The sequence below is a fragment of the Mirounga leonina genome, unplaced genomic scaffold, assembly GCF_011800145.1.
Source record: "Mirounga leonina isolate KUSES-001 unplaced genomic scaffold, KU_Mleo_1.0 Mir_114, whole genome shotgun sequence".
Lineage (NCBI taxonomy): Eukaryota > Metazoa > Chordata > Mammalia > Carnivora > Phocidae > Mirounga > Mirounga leonina.
In genome coordinates this window covers 1854567-1867589 of record NW_023270265.1, presented here as the reverse complement: position 1 = coordinate 1867589, position 13023 = coordinate 1854567, and the positions used below count along the sequence as shown (strand labels likewise).

The 13023-nt window shown below is 37.0% G+C and overlaps 1 protein-coding gene across 5 annotated transcripts in view; it reads left to right on the top strand.

Annotated features, from left to right (window-relative positions):
* Positions 1 to 13023, top strand: part of CFAP70 (cilia and flagella associated protein 70) — a 122145-nt gene that overhangs the window by 31014 nt on the left and 78108 nt on the right. For 4 of the 5 annotated variants that reach the window (XM_035021391.1, XM_035021384.1, XM_035021395.1 and 1 more), the window contains 3 exons: positions 5708 to 5887; positions 8920 to 9102; positions 11967 to 12061. In XM_035021391.1, the coding sequence (XP_034877282.1) occupies positions 5708 to 5887; positions 8920 to 9102; positions 11967 to 12061 (458 nt within the window). The remainder of the gene's footprint in view (positions 1 to 5707; positions 5888 to 8919; positions 9103 to 11966; positions 12062 to 13023) is intronic. The other variant, XM_035021388.1, reaches the window with a different exon arrangement.

Genomic DNA, 13023 nt, shown 5'->3' with positions numbered 1-13023 from the left:
AGAGTTTCCAATTCATCTTCAAGTATTTCCTGTCTTTTTTTTTTTTTTCTTTGCATGGTTTTTTCAACTTTTCTGGATATTTTCAATTTTTTTTTTATCAAGTATTTCCTGTCTTGATTGAGTGATACAAATTAGAAAACTTTGGGACATTTTACTTATCTTTCCAGAGACATACTGGTCAGAGGTGTCACATTCTTCAATGCCTCTCTTTCTTAAAATCTTCTTCCCTTTGGTGTTCTCACTTCCCGCTCACTGACTGTACCTTCTCAGGTTCCTGCACCAGACCTCTTTCCTCTGCCCATGTCTTATGTGTGAAGGTTCTAACCTTGGCCACCTTTTCTTCTTAGTCTGTGTTCATATTCCTGGGTTGCGGGGAGAGATTATTCATTATTTAACAGTCACCAGTATGAGTGCTTCCTTGGACCCTAAATACAACCAATCCCCAAATCTGCCTTTCAGCAAATCCAGCCTTTTATATCTCCTAAGTGCCTCTTTTCTTAGCTTTATTCCTACTCTTTTTTTTTTTTTTAAAGATTTTATTTATTTATTTGACAGAGAGACAGCGAGAGCAGGAGCACAAGCAGGGGGAGTGGGAGAGGGAGAAGCAGGCTTCCTGCCGAGCAGGGAGCCCGATGCGGGACTCGATCCCAGGACCCTGGGATCATGACCTGAGCTGAAGGCAGACGCTTAACGACTGAGACACCCAGGTGCCCTATTCCTACTCTTATAACCTCTCATTGGAACATTACAAGTAGCCTTATAACTGCTCTTACCTCCCTCCAGTTCCACCTTCTCACTCTTGTCGGGTGACTTAGAATTAAATAGGATCACATCTCATCCCCTGTTCAGTACTATGTAGTTCATGGATTCCCCTACTTCTTACCTGTTAAGGTCCAGATTCCTTAGCAGGCATGCAACAGCTTTTATAATAGGAACCTGCCACTTGTTCAATATCATCTCCCAGACTCCCCTTCTTATGCTTTATATTCTAAAATCCTGAACTACTTACACCTGAACAAAATACACCATGCTGTTTCAATCCTCTTTTACATAAACTCTTCTTTTATTTCAGAATTATTCTTTCCTTTCTCTGCTTATCTAAATTGCAAACTTTTAGTAATTTATTTTATAGAAGTCAATTTAGGCATCACCATCTCTCCTCCCCACCCCAATAATTAATTATTCACTTCCTCTTTGGTGCTCCTTGACTAGGGCATTTTATACAGGTCTCTATTATAGGATTTATCATAAATCATGGAATTACAATATGAATCCCATAATAAAAGGGGTCATGTCTCCTTTATCATTATATTCCTAGTGCTGTGGTAAAGTGCCTGGCATATAATTAGCAACCAATACACATTTTATTTTATTTATTTTTTATATTCATGAATGCATCATGAATTTCTGTCATCCTTGTGTAGGAGACATGCTAATCTTTGTATTGTTCTAACCAATATACATTTTATTTTTATTTTTATTTTTTTTTAAAGATTTTATTTATTTATTTGAGAGAGAGGATGAGAGGAGAGAGAGAGCACATGAGAGGGGGGAGGGTCAGAGGGAGAAGCGGACTCCCTGCTGAGCAGGGAGCCCGATGCGGGACTCGATCCCAGGACTCCAGGATCATGACCTGAGCCGAAGGCAGTCGCTTAACCAACTGAGCCACCCAGGCGCCCTAACCAATATACATTTTAAAGCTTCTTTCTATTGTATCCTGTGTGTGAATGTTAGATACATACATATATATCTATATCTATACCTATATCTGTATATATATGGGTATATACATATATATTTGAAAAAATATTTTCTTGGGGTGCCTGGGTGGCTCAGTCTGTTAAGCATCTGCCTTTGGTTCAGGTCATGATTGCAGGGTCCTGGGATGGAGAACCACATGGGGCTCCCTGCTCAGCGGAAAGCCTGCTTCTCTCCATCTGCTGCTCCCCCTGCTTGTGTGCTCACTACCCCCCCCCGTCAAATAAATAAATAAAATCTTTAAAAAAAAGAAGAAAAAGAAAAAATATTTTCTTATTAAAAAGCACATTTCCTACCCTCCATGCCTGTCAGCCCATGAACTTGTCAGTGTGCTGATGGGCCAACTTCAGGGCCACATGGGGGCCAGTCTGTGGATGTACTTTAAGGAGTTTCAGGAAGGGACCTCCCCTGCCTGCACTTAACCCCATGGTTTGAGGGCCCCAGGAGCTGACATTTGTATCGTGTTTGTAAAGCTCAGATGTCTCAAGTCTGGGCCGTGCCAGGCAAGGAGAAAAATTAAAAGAGTTGGGGTTTTTCCAGAAAAAAAAAAAAACAACAACAAATAAAAGCACATTTGCCAAATCAGAATTTCTTTTTTTCCCCCCAAGGTCATTACAAAGTTCTTTTTTTTTTATATTTTTATTTTTTATTAAAGATTTTATTTATTCATGTGAGACACAGAGATACAGAGAGAGCGAGCATGAGCAGGGGGAGAGGCAGAGGGAGAGGGAGAAGAGGTTCCCTGCTGAGCCAGGAACCTGATATGGGGCTTGATCCCAGGACGCTGGGATCATGACCTGAGCTGAAGACAGACACTTAACCATCTGAGCCACCTAGGGGCCCCTTTTTTGTTTTTTGTTTTTTGAAATTACATTTCACCTTTACTTTTTTAAGATTTACCTCGTAGAGTGATGGTCTACATTTTGTTAATACAAATAAACAACATATCCACATATGATATGTGCATCTCATGAACTAGCAGGCTATCTGAACACCATTTACAGCATTGTTTCTGAGAATTTCTATTGGAGACATAACTTGGAAATTTCTCATTGTAGAATATGTAATTCTTTTTTTCCTTAAGGATTATTTGAGAGAGAGAGAGAGAGCATGCATGTGTGCAAGCAGGGGGAGGAGCAGAAGGAGAAGGAAAGAGAGAATCTCAAGCAGACTTCCCGCTGAATGTGGAGCCCAAAGTGGGGCTTGATCTCAGGATCCTGAGATCATGATCTGAGCAGAAACCCAGAGTCAGACACTCAACTGACTGAGCCACCCAGGCGCCCCAGTAGAATGTGTAATTCTTTAACAATAATATTAATTATTCTTACTAATGGTGATTTCTAAGAAAATAAAAATGAACAAATTATTTTTCTCCTCTCTAATTAAAACATGAGCTGTCTTGATAGCCCTACTTGGGTACATTACTAAATCGAATCCTTGGTAGCTCTTCTAAAAAACTCATTTTTTGAGCTTGTTCATGCTGTCAAGAAATACTTTCTCATCTGTGAAAAATGGAAATATATTAAAGAATATGATTTTCAAATATTTAGTAAGAAAACCTAAAATTTTATTTTATTTATTTATTTATTTTAGATTTTACTTAAATTCAAGTTGTTAACATATAGTGTATTATTAGTTTCAGGGGTAGAATTTAATGATTCATCAGTTGCATATAATACCCAGTGTTCATTACATCAAGTGCCCTCCTTAATGCCCACCACCCGTTACCCCATCCCCCCACCCACCTCCTCTCCAGCAACCCTCAGTTTGTTCCCTATAGTTAAGAGTATGTTATGGTTTGCCTCCCTCTCTGTTTTTATCTTATTTTATTTTTCCTTCCCTTCCCCATGTTCATCTATGTTGTTTTTTAAATTCCGCATGTGAGTGAAATCATTTGGTGTTTGTCTTTCTCTGACTTATTTCACTTAGCATAATACACTAGCTCCATCCACGTCATTGCAAATGGCAAGATTTTCATTCTTTTTGGTGGCCAAGTAATATTCCATTATATCTATCTATCTATCTATCTATCTATCTATCTATCTATCTCACATCTTCTTTATCCATTCATCAGTTGATGGACATCTGGGCTCTTTCCATATTTTGGCTATTGTGGACATTGTTGCTATGAACATTGGGGTGCAGGTACCACCTGGAATCACTATGTATCCTTTGGATAAATACCTAGGAGTGCGATTGCTGGGTCATAGGGTAGCTCTATTTTCAACTTTTTGAGGAACCTCCATACTGTTTTCCAGAGTGGCTGTACCAGTTTGCATTCCTACCAACAGTGCAAAAGGATCCCCCTTTCTCTGCATCCTCACCAACATCGGTTGTTTCCTGAGGTGTTAATGTTAGCCATTCTGACTCGTGTGAGGTGTTATCTATCTCATTGTGGTTTTGATTTGTATTTCCCTGATACCAAGTGATGTTGAACATTTTTTCATGTGTCTTTTAGCCATTTGTATGTCTTCTTTGGAGAAATGTCTGTTCATGTATTCTGCTCATTTCTTGGTTGGATTATTTGTTCTTTGGGTGTTGAGTTTGATAAATTCTTTATAGATTTTGGATACTAGCCCTTTATCTGATATGTCATTTGCAAATGTCTTCTCCATTCTGTAGGTTTGCCTTTTAGTTTTGTTGATTATTTCCTTTGCTGTGCAAAAGCTTTTTATCTTGATGAACTCCCAATAGTTCATTTCTGCTTTTGTTTCTCTTGCTTCTGGAGACATGTCTAGTAAGAAGTTGCTGTGACCAAGGTCAAAGAGGTTGCTGCCTGTGTTCTCCTCTAGGATTTTGATGGATCCATCCCTGTCTCACATTTAGATTTTTCATCCATTTGAATTTATTTTTTTGTATGGTATAAGAAAGTGGTCCAGTTTTGTTCTTCTGCATGTGGCTGTCCAATTTTCCCAATGCCATTTGTTGAAGAGACTGTCTTTTTTCCATTGTATATTCTTTCCTGCCATATAGCTGAGGGTCCATTTCTGGGCTCTCTATTCTGTTCCATTGATCTATGTGTCTGTTTTTGTGCCAGTGCCATACTGTCTTGATGATTACAGCTTTATAATACAGCTTTGACGTCCAGAACTCTGATGTGTCCAGCTTTGGTTTTCCTTTTCAACATTACTTTGGCTATTTGGGCTATTTTCTGGTTCCATACAAATTTTAGGATTGTTTTTTCCAGCTCTGTGAATAATGCTGGTGTTATTTTGATAGGGATTGCATTGAATGTGTAGATTGCTTTGGGTAGTATAGACATTTTAACAATATTTGTTCTTCCAATCCATGAGCATGGAATGTTTTCCCATTTCTTTGTGCCTTCCTCAATTTCTTTCAAAAGCACTCTATAGTTTTCAGAGTACAGATCTTTTACCTCTTTGATTAGGTTTATTCCTAGGTATCTTATAGTTTTTGGTGCAATTGTAAATGGGATTGATTCCTTGATTTCTCTTTCTGCTGCTTCATTATTGGTGTATAGAAATGCAATAGACTTCTGTGCACTGATTTTATATCCTGTGAGTTTACTGAATTCCTGTATCAGTTCTAGCAATTTTTTGGTGGAGTCTAATTTTTAAAAAGTACTACATTTAAATTACAAAGATAGTCACAGAATATAAACTGGCAAAAAAAGCAACCCAATGTCACTCATGTGAAACTACTATTAACATTTCAGTATAGGACCTTCCAATTCCTCTTTTATATGTATTTGTATACATATGTGACCTCAGTATGGTAGAGGGGAAAGGCCTCTAGCTTAGGAATAAGATTCTCATCTCAGCTGTAGTTCTAACGCATGAGACTTAGAGAAAGTTATTTGAATCCTCTATATGGAAATAATTAAACTTGAACAGTGATAAGAGATTCAAATAAGATAATGAAAAAAGGGGGTGGGGGTGGGAAGGCCTCTGGCATTCTCAAAATGCTGCATAATTTTATTCTTTTCCAGCAGTGCAGTCTTGAAGTTAAAGTATTTGTGGCAGAACCCTTATTGACCACAGCACAGATCTTAGGAGGCAATCTACTGAAAGTCACCTTGGAGGCTGCCTACTCTGTGCCTGAATCTTTCATTCCAGTAGGGCCTATGCAGAACTACATGGTTGGTATGCAAGTTCCATCAGTTGGAGAGGTAAAGCCCTGCAACCAGATATTTATATAGATTTAAACACTCATATGGTCATCTCTGCCTCACCTGCTAAGATTTTCATTCAAAGCAAGCTCTCTATTAATGACTGAGATTTTCTTTAGGTTTAAAAAAATAAAGTTTACTTCTGTTTTATATGTAGATATCTATAGTTTACATATACATAATAGTATATATTACATATAATTTATGTCAATAAATACATATTTATGGTGGAAAATATGTAAAGCATTTTAAAATTGACTATTTTTAATGTGTTTCTATATATTACTTTTATGCGTGTATTTTGGGGATTTGTGTGCTTAATTGTATAAAACTTTCTGTTAATTTCAGGTTATTTTCTTAGTCCAAATTTCTTTTTTTTTTTAAGATTATTTATTTATTTTGAGGGGGGGAGAGAGAGTGCACGTGCATAGGGCAGAGGGGCAGAGGGGCAGAGGGAAATGGAGAGAGAATTTCAAGCAGAGTCCCTGCTGACTGCAGAGCCTGACACACACTGCTGGATCCCATGACCCTGAGATCATGACCTGAGCCAAAATCAAGAGTCAGATGCTCAACCGACCCACCCAGGCACCCCTCTTAGTCAACATTTCTATGGAATGATTGTGTTGGATTTTTTGAGGCTCTTGATAGAGATTTCCAAATTGTTTGCTAAAAAGGTATAATTAGTTAATACTGCCATCTGTTTTATTGCCATCTACATTTCAGTAGGAACCCTCCAATTCCTCTTCACCATTTACATTCCCACCAGCAGTATAAAGGGTTCCAATTTCTCCATATCCTCGTCCATATTTATTATTTTTTTGTTTTGTTTTGTTTTGTGATAATACCCATTCTAATAGGTGTGAACTGGCATCTTCTTGTGTTTTAGATTTGCATTTCCCTAATGACTGATGACGTTGAACATCTTTTTCCATGCTTATATTGCCATTTGTATATACATATACTTTTTAAAGATTTTATTTATTTATTTGACAGAGAGAGACACAGTGAGAGAGGGAACACAAGCAGGGGGAGTGGGAGAGGGAGAAGCATGCTTCCCGCAGAGCAGGGAGCCCGACACGGGGCTCAATCCCAGAACCCTGGGATCATGACCTGAGCTGAAGGCAGACACTTAATGACTGAGCCACCCAGGCGCCCCCATTTGTATATTTTCTTTTGGGGAAATGTTTATTCAAGTTCTTTGCCCATTTTTGAATCAGGTTGTTTTTTGTTGTTGAGTTTTAAGAGTACTTTATAGATTCTAGCTATTAATCCCTTATCAGATATGTGATTTGCAAATATTTTCTCCCATTTTTTACTTTGTTGTTAGTATATTTTGCTGCACAAAATTTTTTAATTTTAATGAAGTCCAATTTATCTATTTCTTTCTTTTGTGTCTGTGTCCTTGGTGTCATAACCAAGAAATCATTGCTTAATCCAATACCATGAAGTTTTTCCCGAGTTTTCTTCTAAGAGTTTTATAATTTTAGTTCTTATGTTTAGGCCTTTGATTCATTTTGAGTTAATTTTTGTATGTGGTTTAAGGTAAGGGTAAAACTTGATTTTTTTGCATGTGGATAATTAGTTGTTTTTTTTTTTTAAGATTTTATTTATTTATTTGACAGAGAGAGACACAGCAAGAGAGGGAATACAAGCAGGTGGAATGGGAGAGGGAGAAGCAGGCTTCCCGTGGAGCAGGGACCCCGATGTGGGGCTCGATCCCAGGACCCTGGGATCATGACCTGAGCCAAAGGCAGACGCTTAATGACTGAGCCACCCAGGCGCCCCGGATAATTAGTTTTCTGCATCATTTATTGAAAAGATTGTCCGGCGCGCCTGGGTGGCTCAGTCGGTTAAGTGTCTGCCTTCAGCTCAGGTCATGATCCCAGCATCCTGGGATTGAGCCCCACATTGGGCTCCTTGCTCAGTGGGGAGCCTGCTTCTCCCTCTCCCTCTGCCCGCCACTCCACCTGCTTGTGCTTTCTCTCTCTCTCTTTCTCTGTCAAATAAATAAATAAAATCTTTTAAAAAAGAAAGAAAGAAAGAAAGAAAAGACTGTCCTTTCTCCATTGAGTGGTCTTGGCATCCTTTATTTTGACAATTTTTGCCACTATTCTTGTTGTTATGGAGGAGCAGCTTTTCAGCGGTCTTTACTCTGCCATTCCAGAAATGCCTCTCCTTCACAGAAGTTTTTTAGCTAACCCAAACAACTAGAATTGTTGAATTATAGGGTATGACAATTTTAAATTTACTGGAGACTGCAAAATGGCTTTCCATAGTTATACCAATTTATATTTTCATCAACTATGTATAAGAATATCATTCCCTTCACAATATTGCCAATGCTTGTTATTTTCAGACAGATTTTGCCAATCTGTGGTTTAAAATGATATCTCATTGTTTTAATGTTCATTGCAATTATTAAGAATATCTAGCACGTTGTTATTTAAATGGTGGATTATCTAATTTCCCTTTCTATAATTTGCCTATTTATATCTTTATCAATTTTCTATTGCAAGTATATTTTACATAAATTATAGGTAGGAAAGTGCCTATATTGCTAACCCTTTGTCAGATTTAAGTTTGTTTTTAAAAAGGTAATTTTTAAACAGGTATATCATAACTCTCATATAGATATAAAATAACAAAAAGGATTTAAACCAAAAAGGGTTCAAAGGAGAATCTGAAGAAGTAACCCATATATAAGCAATCAGGAATGTTGAAATGAATTTGCCAATAATTCTAAACTCATCATCAGCCACATGGCAATAATCAATTACATCTCCACTGAACAAAATATATTTGTATATCTATGGACAAGAATTCTTTGCATTATTATCAATTTTTTATAAATTAAAAATTATAAAATAGCACAAAGACAATGAAGGGCACAGGCTCCTCTGTAGAATCAGATAATCACAGAAAGAATGGTCTGTTAGACAACACCCAACATTACATTGAAAAGATACTTCAGTAATCTTTTTTGTTCATTTTGAAGTCTTTTACAAAATTTCCTGATGTATGATATTCTGTAGAAAGACTCTCCCATTTTGTTCAAGAATGGAACTCTAAAGCTTGGAGGGGAAAGAGAACCTGTTCCCAGGCCCAAAAAATGGCCAATTGCCAACATTCTGGCTCCAGGAGCTAATAACATTCCTGATGCTTTCATCATTGGTGGGCCCTATGAGGAAGAAGAAGGAGAACTCAACCGCCCAGAGGTGAGAGAATTATGCAGTTTTTTGGTGATAAACTAAATGCATAGACAGATGCTAAAACACTTTTTAAATGTTTTTATATTATATATTTATTAATAACATAATATAATTAATGTTATTATATATAATACATAAAATATATTTATATATATTTGTTACTTTTTAAAATAAAACAATTATCTAATTTTGATGAAAATGTCTCCTGACTTCTTAAGTTCAACAAACAAAATAATTTATTAAATTCAAATTTACTCTTTATTTTAAATTTATTTATTTATTCATTTTTAAAAGATTTTATTTATTTGATAGAGAGAGAGGGAGGGAGAGCACGAGCAGGGCAGGGAGAGAAGTAGAGGGAGAGGGACAGGCAGACTCCCCACTGAACAGGGAGCCCTACTCTGGGCTGGATCCCAGGACCCTGGGATCATGACCTGAGCCAAAGGCAGATGCTTAACCAGTTGAGCCACCCGGGTGCCACAGATTTATTTATTTTTGAGTAGGTAATAATATGGTCATAGGTCATGCATATAAAAGCAAATATATATATCAAAGGAAAAAAGGAAGACTCACAAACAAAAACATTTGGAAGAGTGAAGTTTCCTTGCAAAGAGTGCAGAGGAGTAAGATTTCAGAAAGACTGACTCCGAGACATTAGCATAGTAAAAGTCAGGGATAAAACTATTTTCCTTTAGGAAGTCTAGATTTATAGGAAGTATTCAAAAATCCTGTTATTTTCAGACTAGAACCCGTCAGGAAGACACTATTTTTTTTTTATCTCAGTGTGTAAAGTGTTTATTGTTTATTGTTTATTTTCTTTTTAAGTGTTTGTTTTTAACTGAGTAAAGTGCTTAATCATATTGAAAGCAGGGGAAAATGTCAGTTTTGCTTTATATACACACATATATACATACATGTATTCTTTCCCTATTGTTTGTTTGTGTTTTTACTGAAATGGTGGCATACTCACTGTTTTACAACTTGCTTTTTAGTGTACCTTGGTGATTTTTCCACATTGCTACCTAAAGAACATTCTTACTCTTTTTCTTTCTTTGCACTTGCTGTATGACATGACATTGTATATGGACATACTTAAATTCACTTAACCAGTCTCCTATTGGTGGATGTTTAGGCAGTTGAAATTATCCTTTTCTTTTTATTCCTCTCTTCCTCCTTCCTTTTCTGTTTCCTCCTTCCTTCCTTCCCTCATTCTTCATTTCTTCTTTTGTTCTTTCTTTCTACATCCTATACTTGTCAAGAGCAGAGAAAATGCTGCAAGCACACTTGCAAATGTTTCTTGAATGAGTTAATAATCATTAGTGGAAACATTCAAAAAAATAATTTGTAAAATGAAAATGGTTGAATTATGTTAAGTATCTGACTAAATATTTTAAATAGTTGAAATAAGTCAGGCAATATTTGGAAAACATTGTGCAGTGTCTTCTCTCATCATTGTGATTAGTGAAAATGCATCCTGTTCTTTGATTTATATTTTTGTTTAGATCAGGTATTTTATTTTACATATTTGGATATTATATTACATTTTGGTTTATTTTTTTTTCTGTTTCAAATTTTATTTAAACTCTAGTTAGTTAACATACAGTGTAATATTAGTTTCAGGAGTACAATTTTGTTTAGTTTCATCACTTACATACAACACCCAGTGCTCATCACAAGAGTCCTCCTTAATACCCATCACCCATCTAGCCCATCCCCTGCCCACCTCCCCTCCAGCAACCCTCAGTTTGTTCTCTATAGTTAAGAGTCCCTTATATTTTGCTCCCCCTCTTTTTTTTCTTTTCCCACATGTTCATCTGTTTTATTTCTTAAATTCCACATTTGAGTGAAATCATATGGTATTTGCTTTCTCTGACTTATTTCACTTAGCATAATACACTGTAACTCCATCCACATCATTGCATATGGCAAGATTTAATTCTTTTTGATGGCTTAATAATAATTCATTATATATATATTTTTTAGTTTAGATCATTGTTCTCAATCCTGGTTGCTCATTTGAATCACCTGAAAAGCTTTTAAAACAATAATAATGGCCAAGCCCTAACTGAGATCAATTACATAAGAATTTACTTTCAGGGGCGCCTGGGTGGCTCAGTCATTAAGCGTCTGCCTTTGGCTCAGGTCATGATCCCAGGGTCCTGGGATCGAGCCCCGCATTGGGCTCCCTGCTCAGCTGGAAGCCTGCTTCTCCCTCTCCCACTCCCCCTGCTTCTGTTCCCTCTCTCGCTGTGTCTCTCTCTGTCAAATAAATAAATAAAAAATCTTAAAAAAAAAAAAAAGAATTTACTTTCAAAATATCACTGTCCAGGTAGTGATTTTTTTAAAAGTTCCCAAATAGGGACACCTGAGTGGCTCAGTCAGTTAAGCGTCTGCCTTTGGCTCAGGTCATGATCCCGGGGTCCTGGGATTGAGCCCTGCATCGGGCTCCCTGCTCAGCGGGGAGCCTGCTTCTCCCTCTGTCTGCCTCTCCCCCTGCTTGTGCTTGCTCTCTCTCTCTCTGACAAATAAATAAATAAAATCTTTAAAACTAAATAAATAGAAAAATAAAAGCTCAGATAATTCTAATATGCATCCAGGGATGAGAACGAGATGATTGAGGTTATATGAGTGAATATTTGGAACTTAGTACTGGATTGTTGTAAGAATAAAAATAATTTATATTATGTATTTTATTAATAGTGAAGCACCCTAAAATTTAAGCTGTGGTAGTAGTTACAGTAGTAGTCATAGTAGTAATAGTAGTAGTAGTAAAAGTGTTGTGATCAAATCCATTGAAAGAATGCCCCACAGAATGAGCAGGATGAAGCAACAGTACACTGAGAAAACAAAAGTTTCTTACTATTTTACAGGACAGGGAATTTAGGAACCAAGCAGAGTGCATAAAGAAAAGGATTATTTGGGACTTGGAAAGTCGCTGCTACCTTGATCCTCCTGCAGTGGTCAGGTAGGAAGAGGAAGGGAATATGTCTAACCACCAAAGACTATAGGTGGGAAGAAATACTACTTTTGTTAACTTTATCTATATTTGAGTTAAGGTGATCTGAGAATCTCTTTCACCATATTTGCTAATAACAGAGTCTTTTAGTGATGGTGGCTTAACCAAGGTAGATTCTGATTTCTTTTCATATAAAACAAGTCCAGAGCTGCATGTATGGTAGCTCCAGTGTTATCAGGTATCCAGGCTCCATTCTTCTTTTTGCTCTACCTTTTTTAACATGTGCCTTCTATCCACAAGGGTGTCTCATGGTTCAAGCTGGCTGTTGGAACTCCATCCTGCACGTTCACATTCCTCACAGAAAGTTGTAAGAGAGGGCAGTGTTTATGGATAAAAAAGGACACATGCTGGCCGTCTTAGCCCCCCTTATAGAGCCTTCCTAGAATCTGCAACCTCAGTTTATATCTCAGTAGCCATCTCTAGATGCACAAGAAGCTGGAAATTATATTTTTGTTAGACACATTGTTACTCAGACTAAATCAGGAGTTAGATGCTAAAGAAGAACAGGGCACTTGATATTGTTTGGGTAACTACCAGTCTCTGTTACCTGGGGGTTAGGAAGAGGATGAGAAATAGAGGATTATCAATATATGTATGATTTGAATGAGGAACTCTGGTTTTCTTTTTCAATTCATAGACTATTTTTTTTATTATGTTATGTTAGTCACCATACAGTACTTCATTAGATTTTGATGTAGTGTTGCATGATTCATTATTTGCGTTTAACACCCAGTGCTCATTGCAATACGTGCCCTCCTTAATACCCACCACCACGCTAGATTATTTTTAAGAACAATGTTAGAATTACAGAAAAATTGAGCAGATATTTCAGAAAATTCCTATGTACTTCTGGTTCCCCACATGACTGTGGTGCATAATATAAATATACATTCTTGGCTTTGACTTGCTGA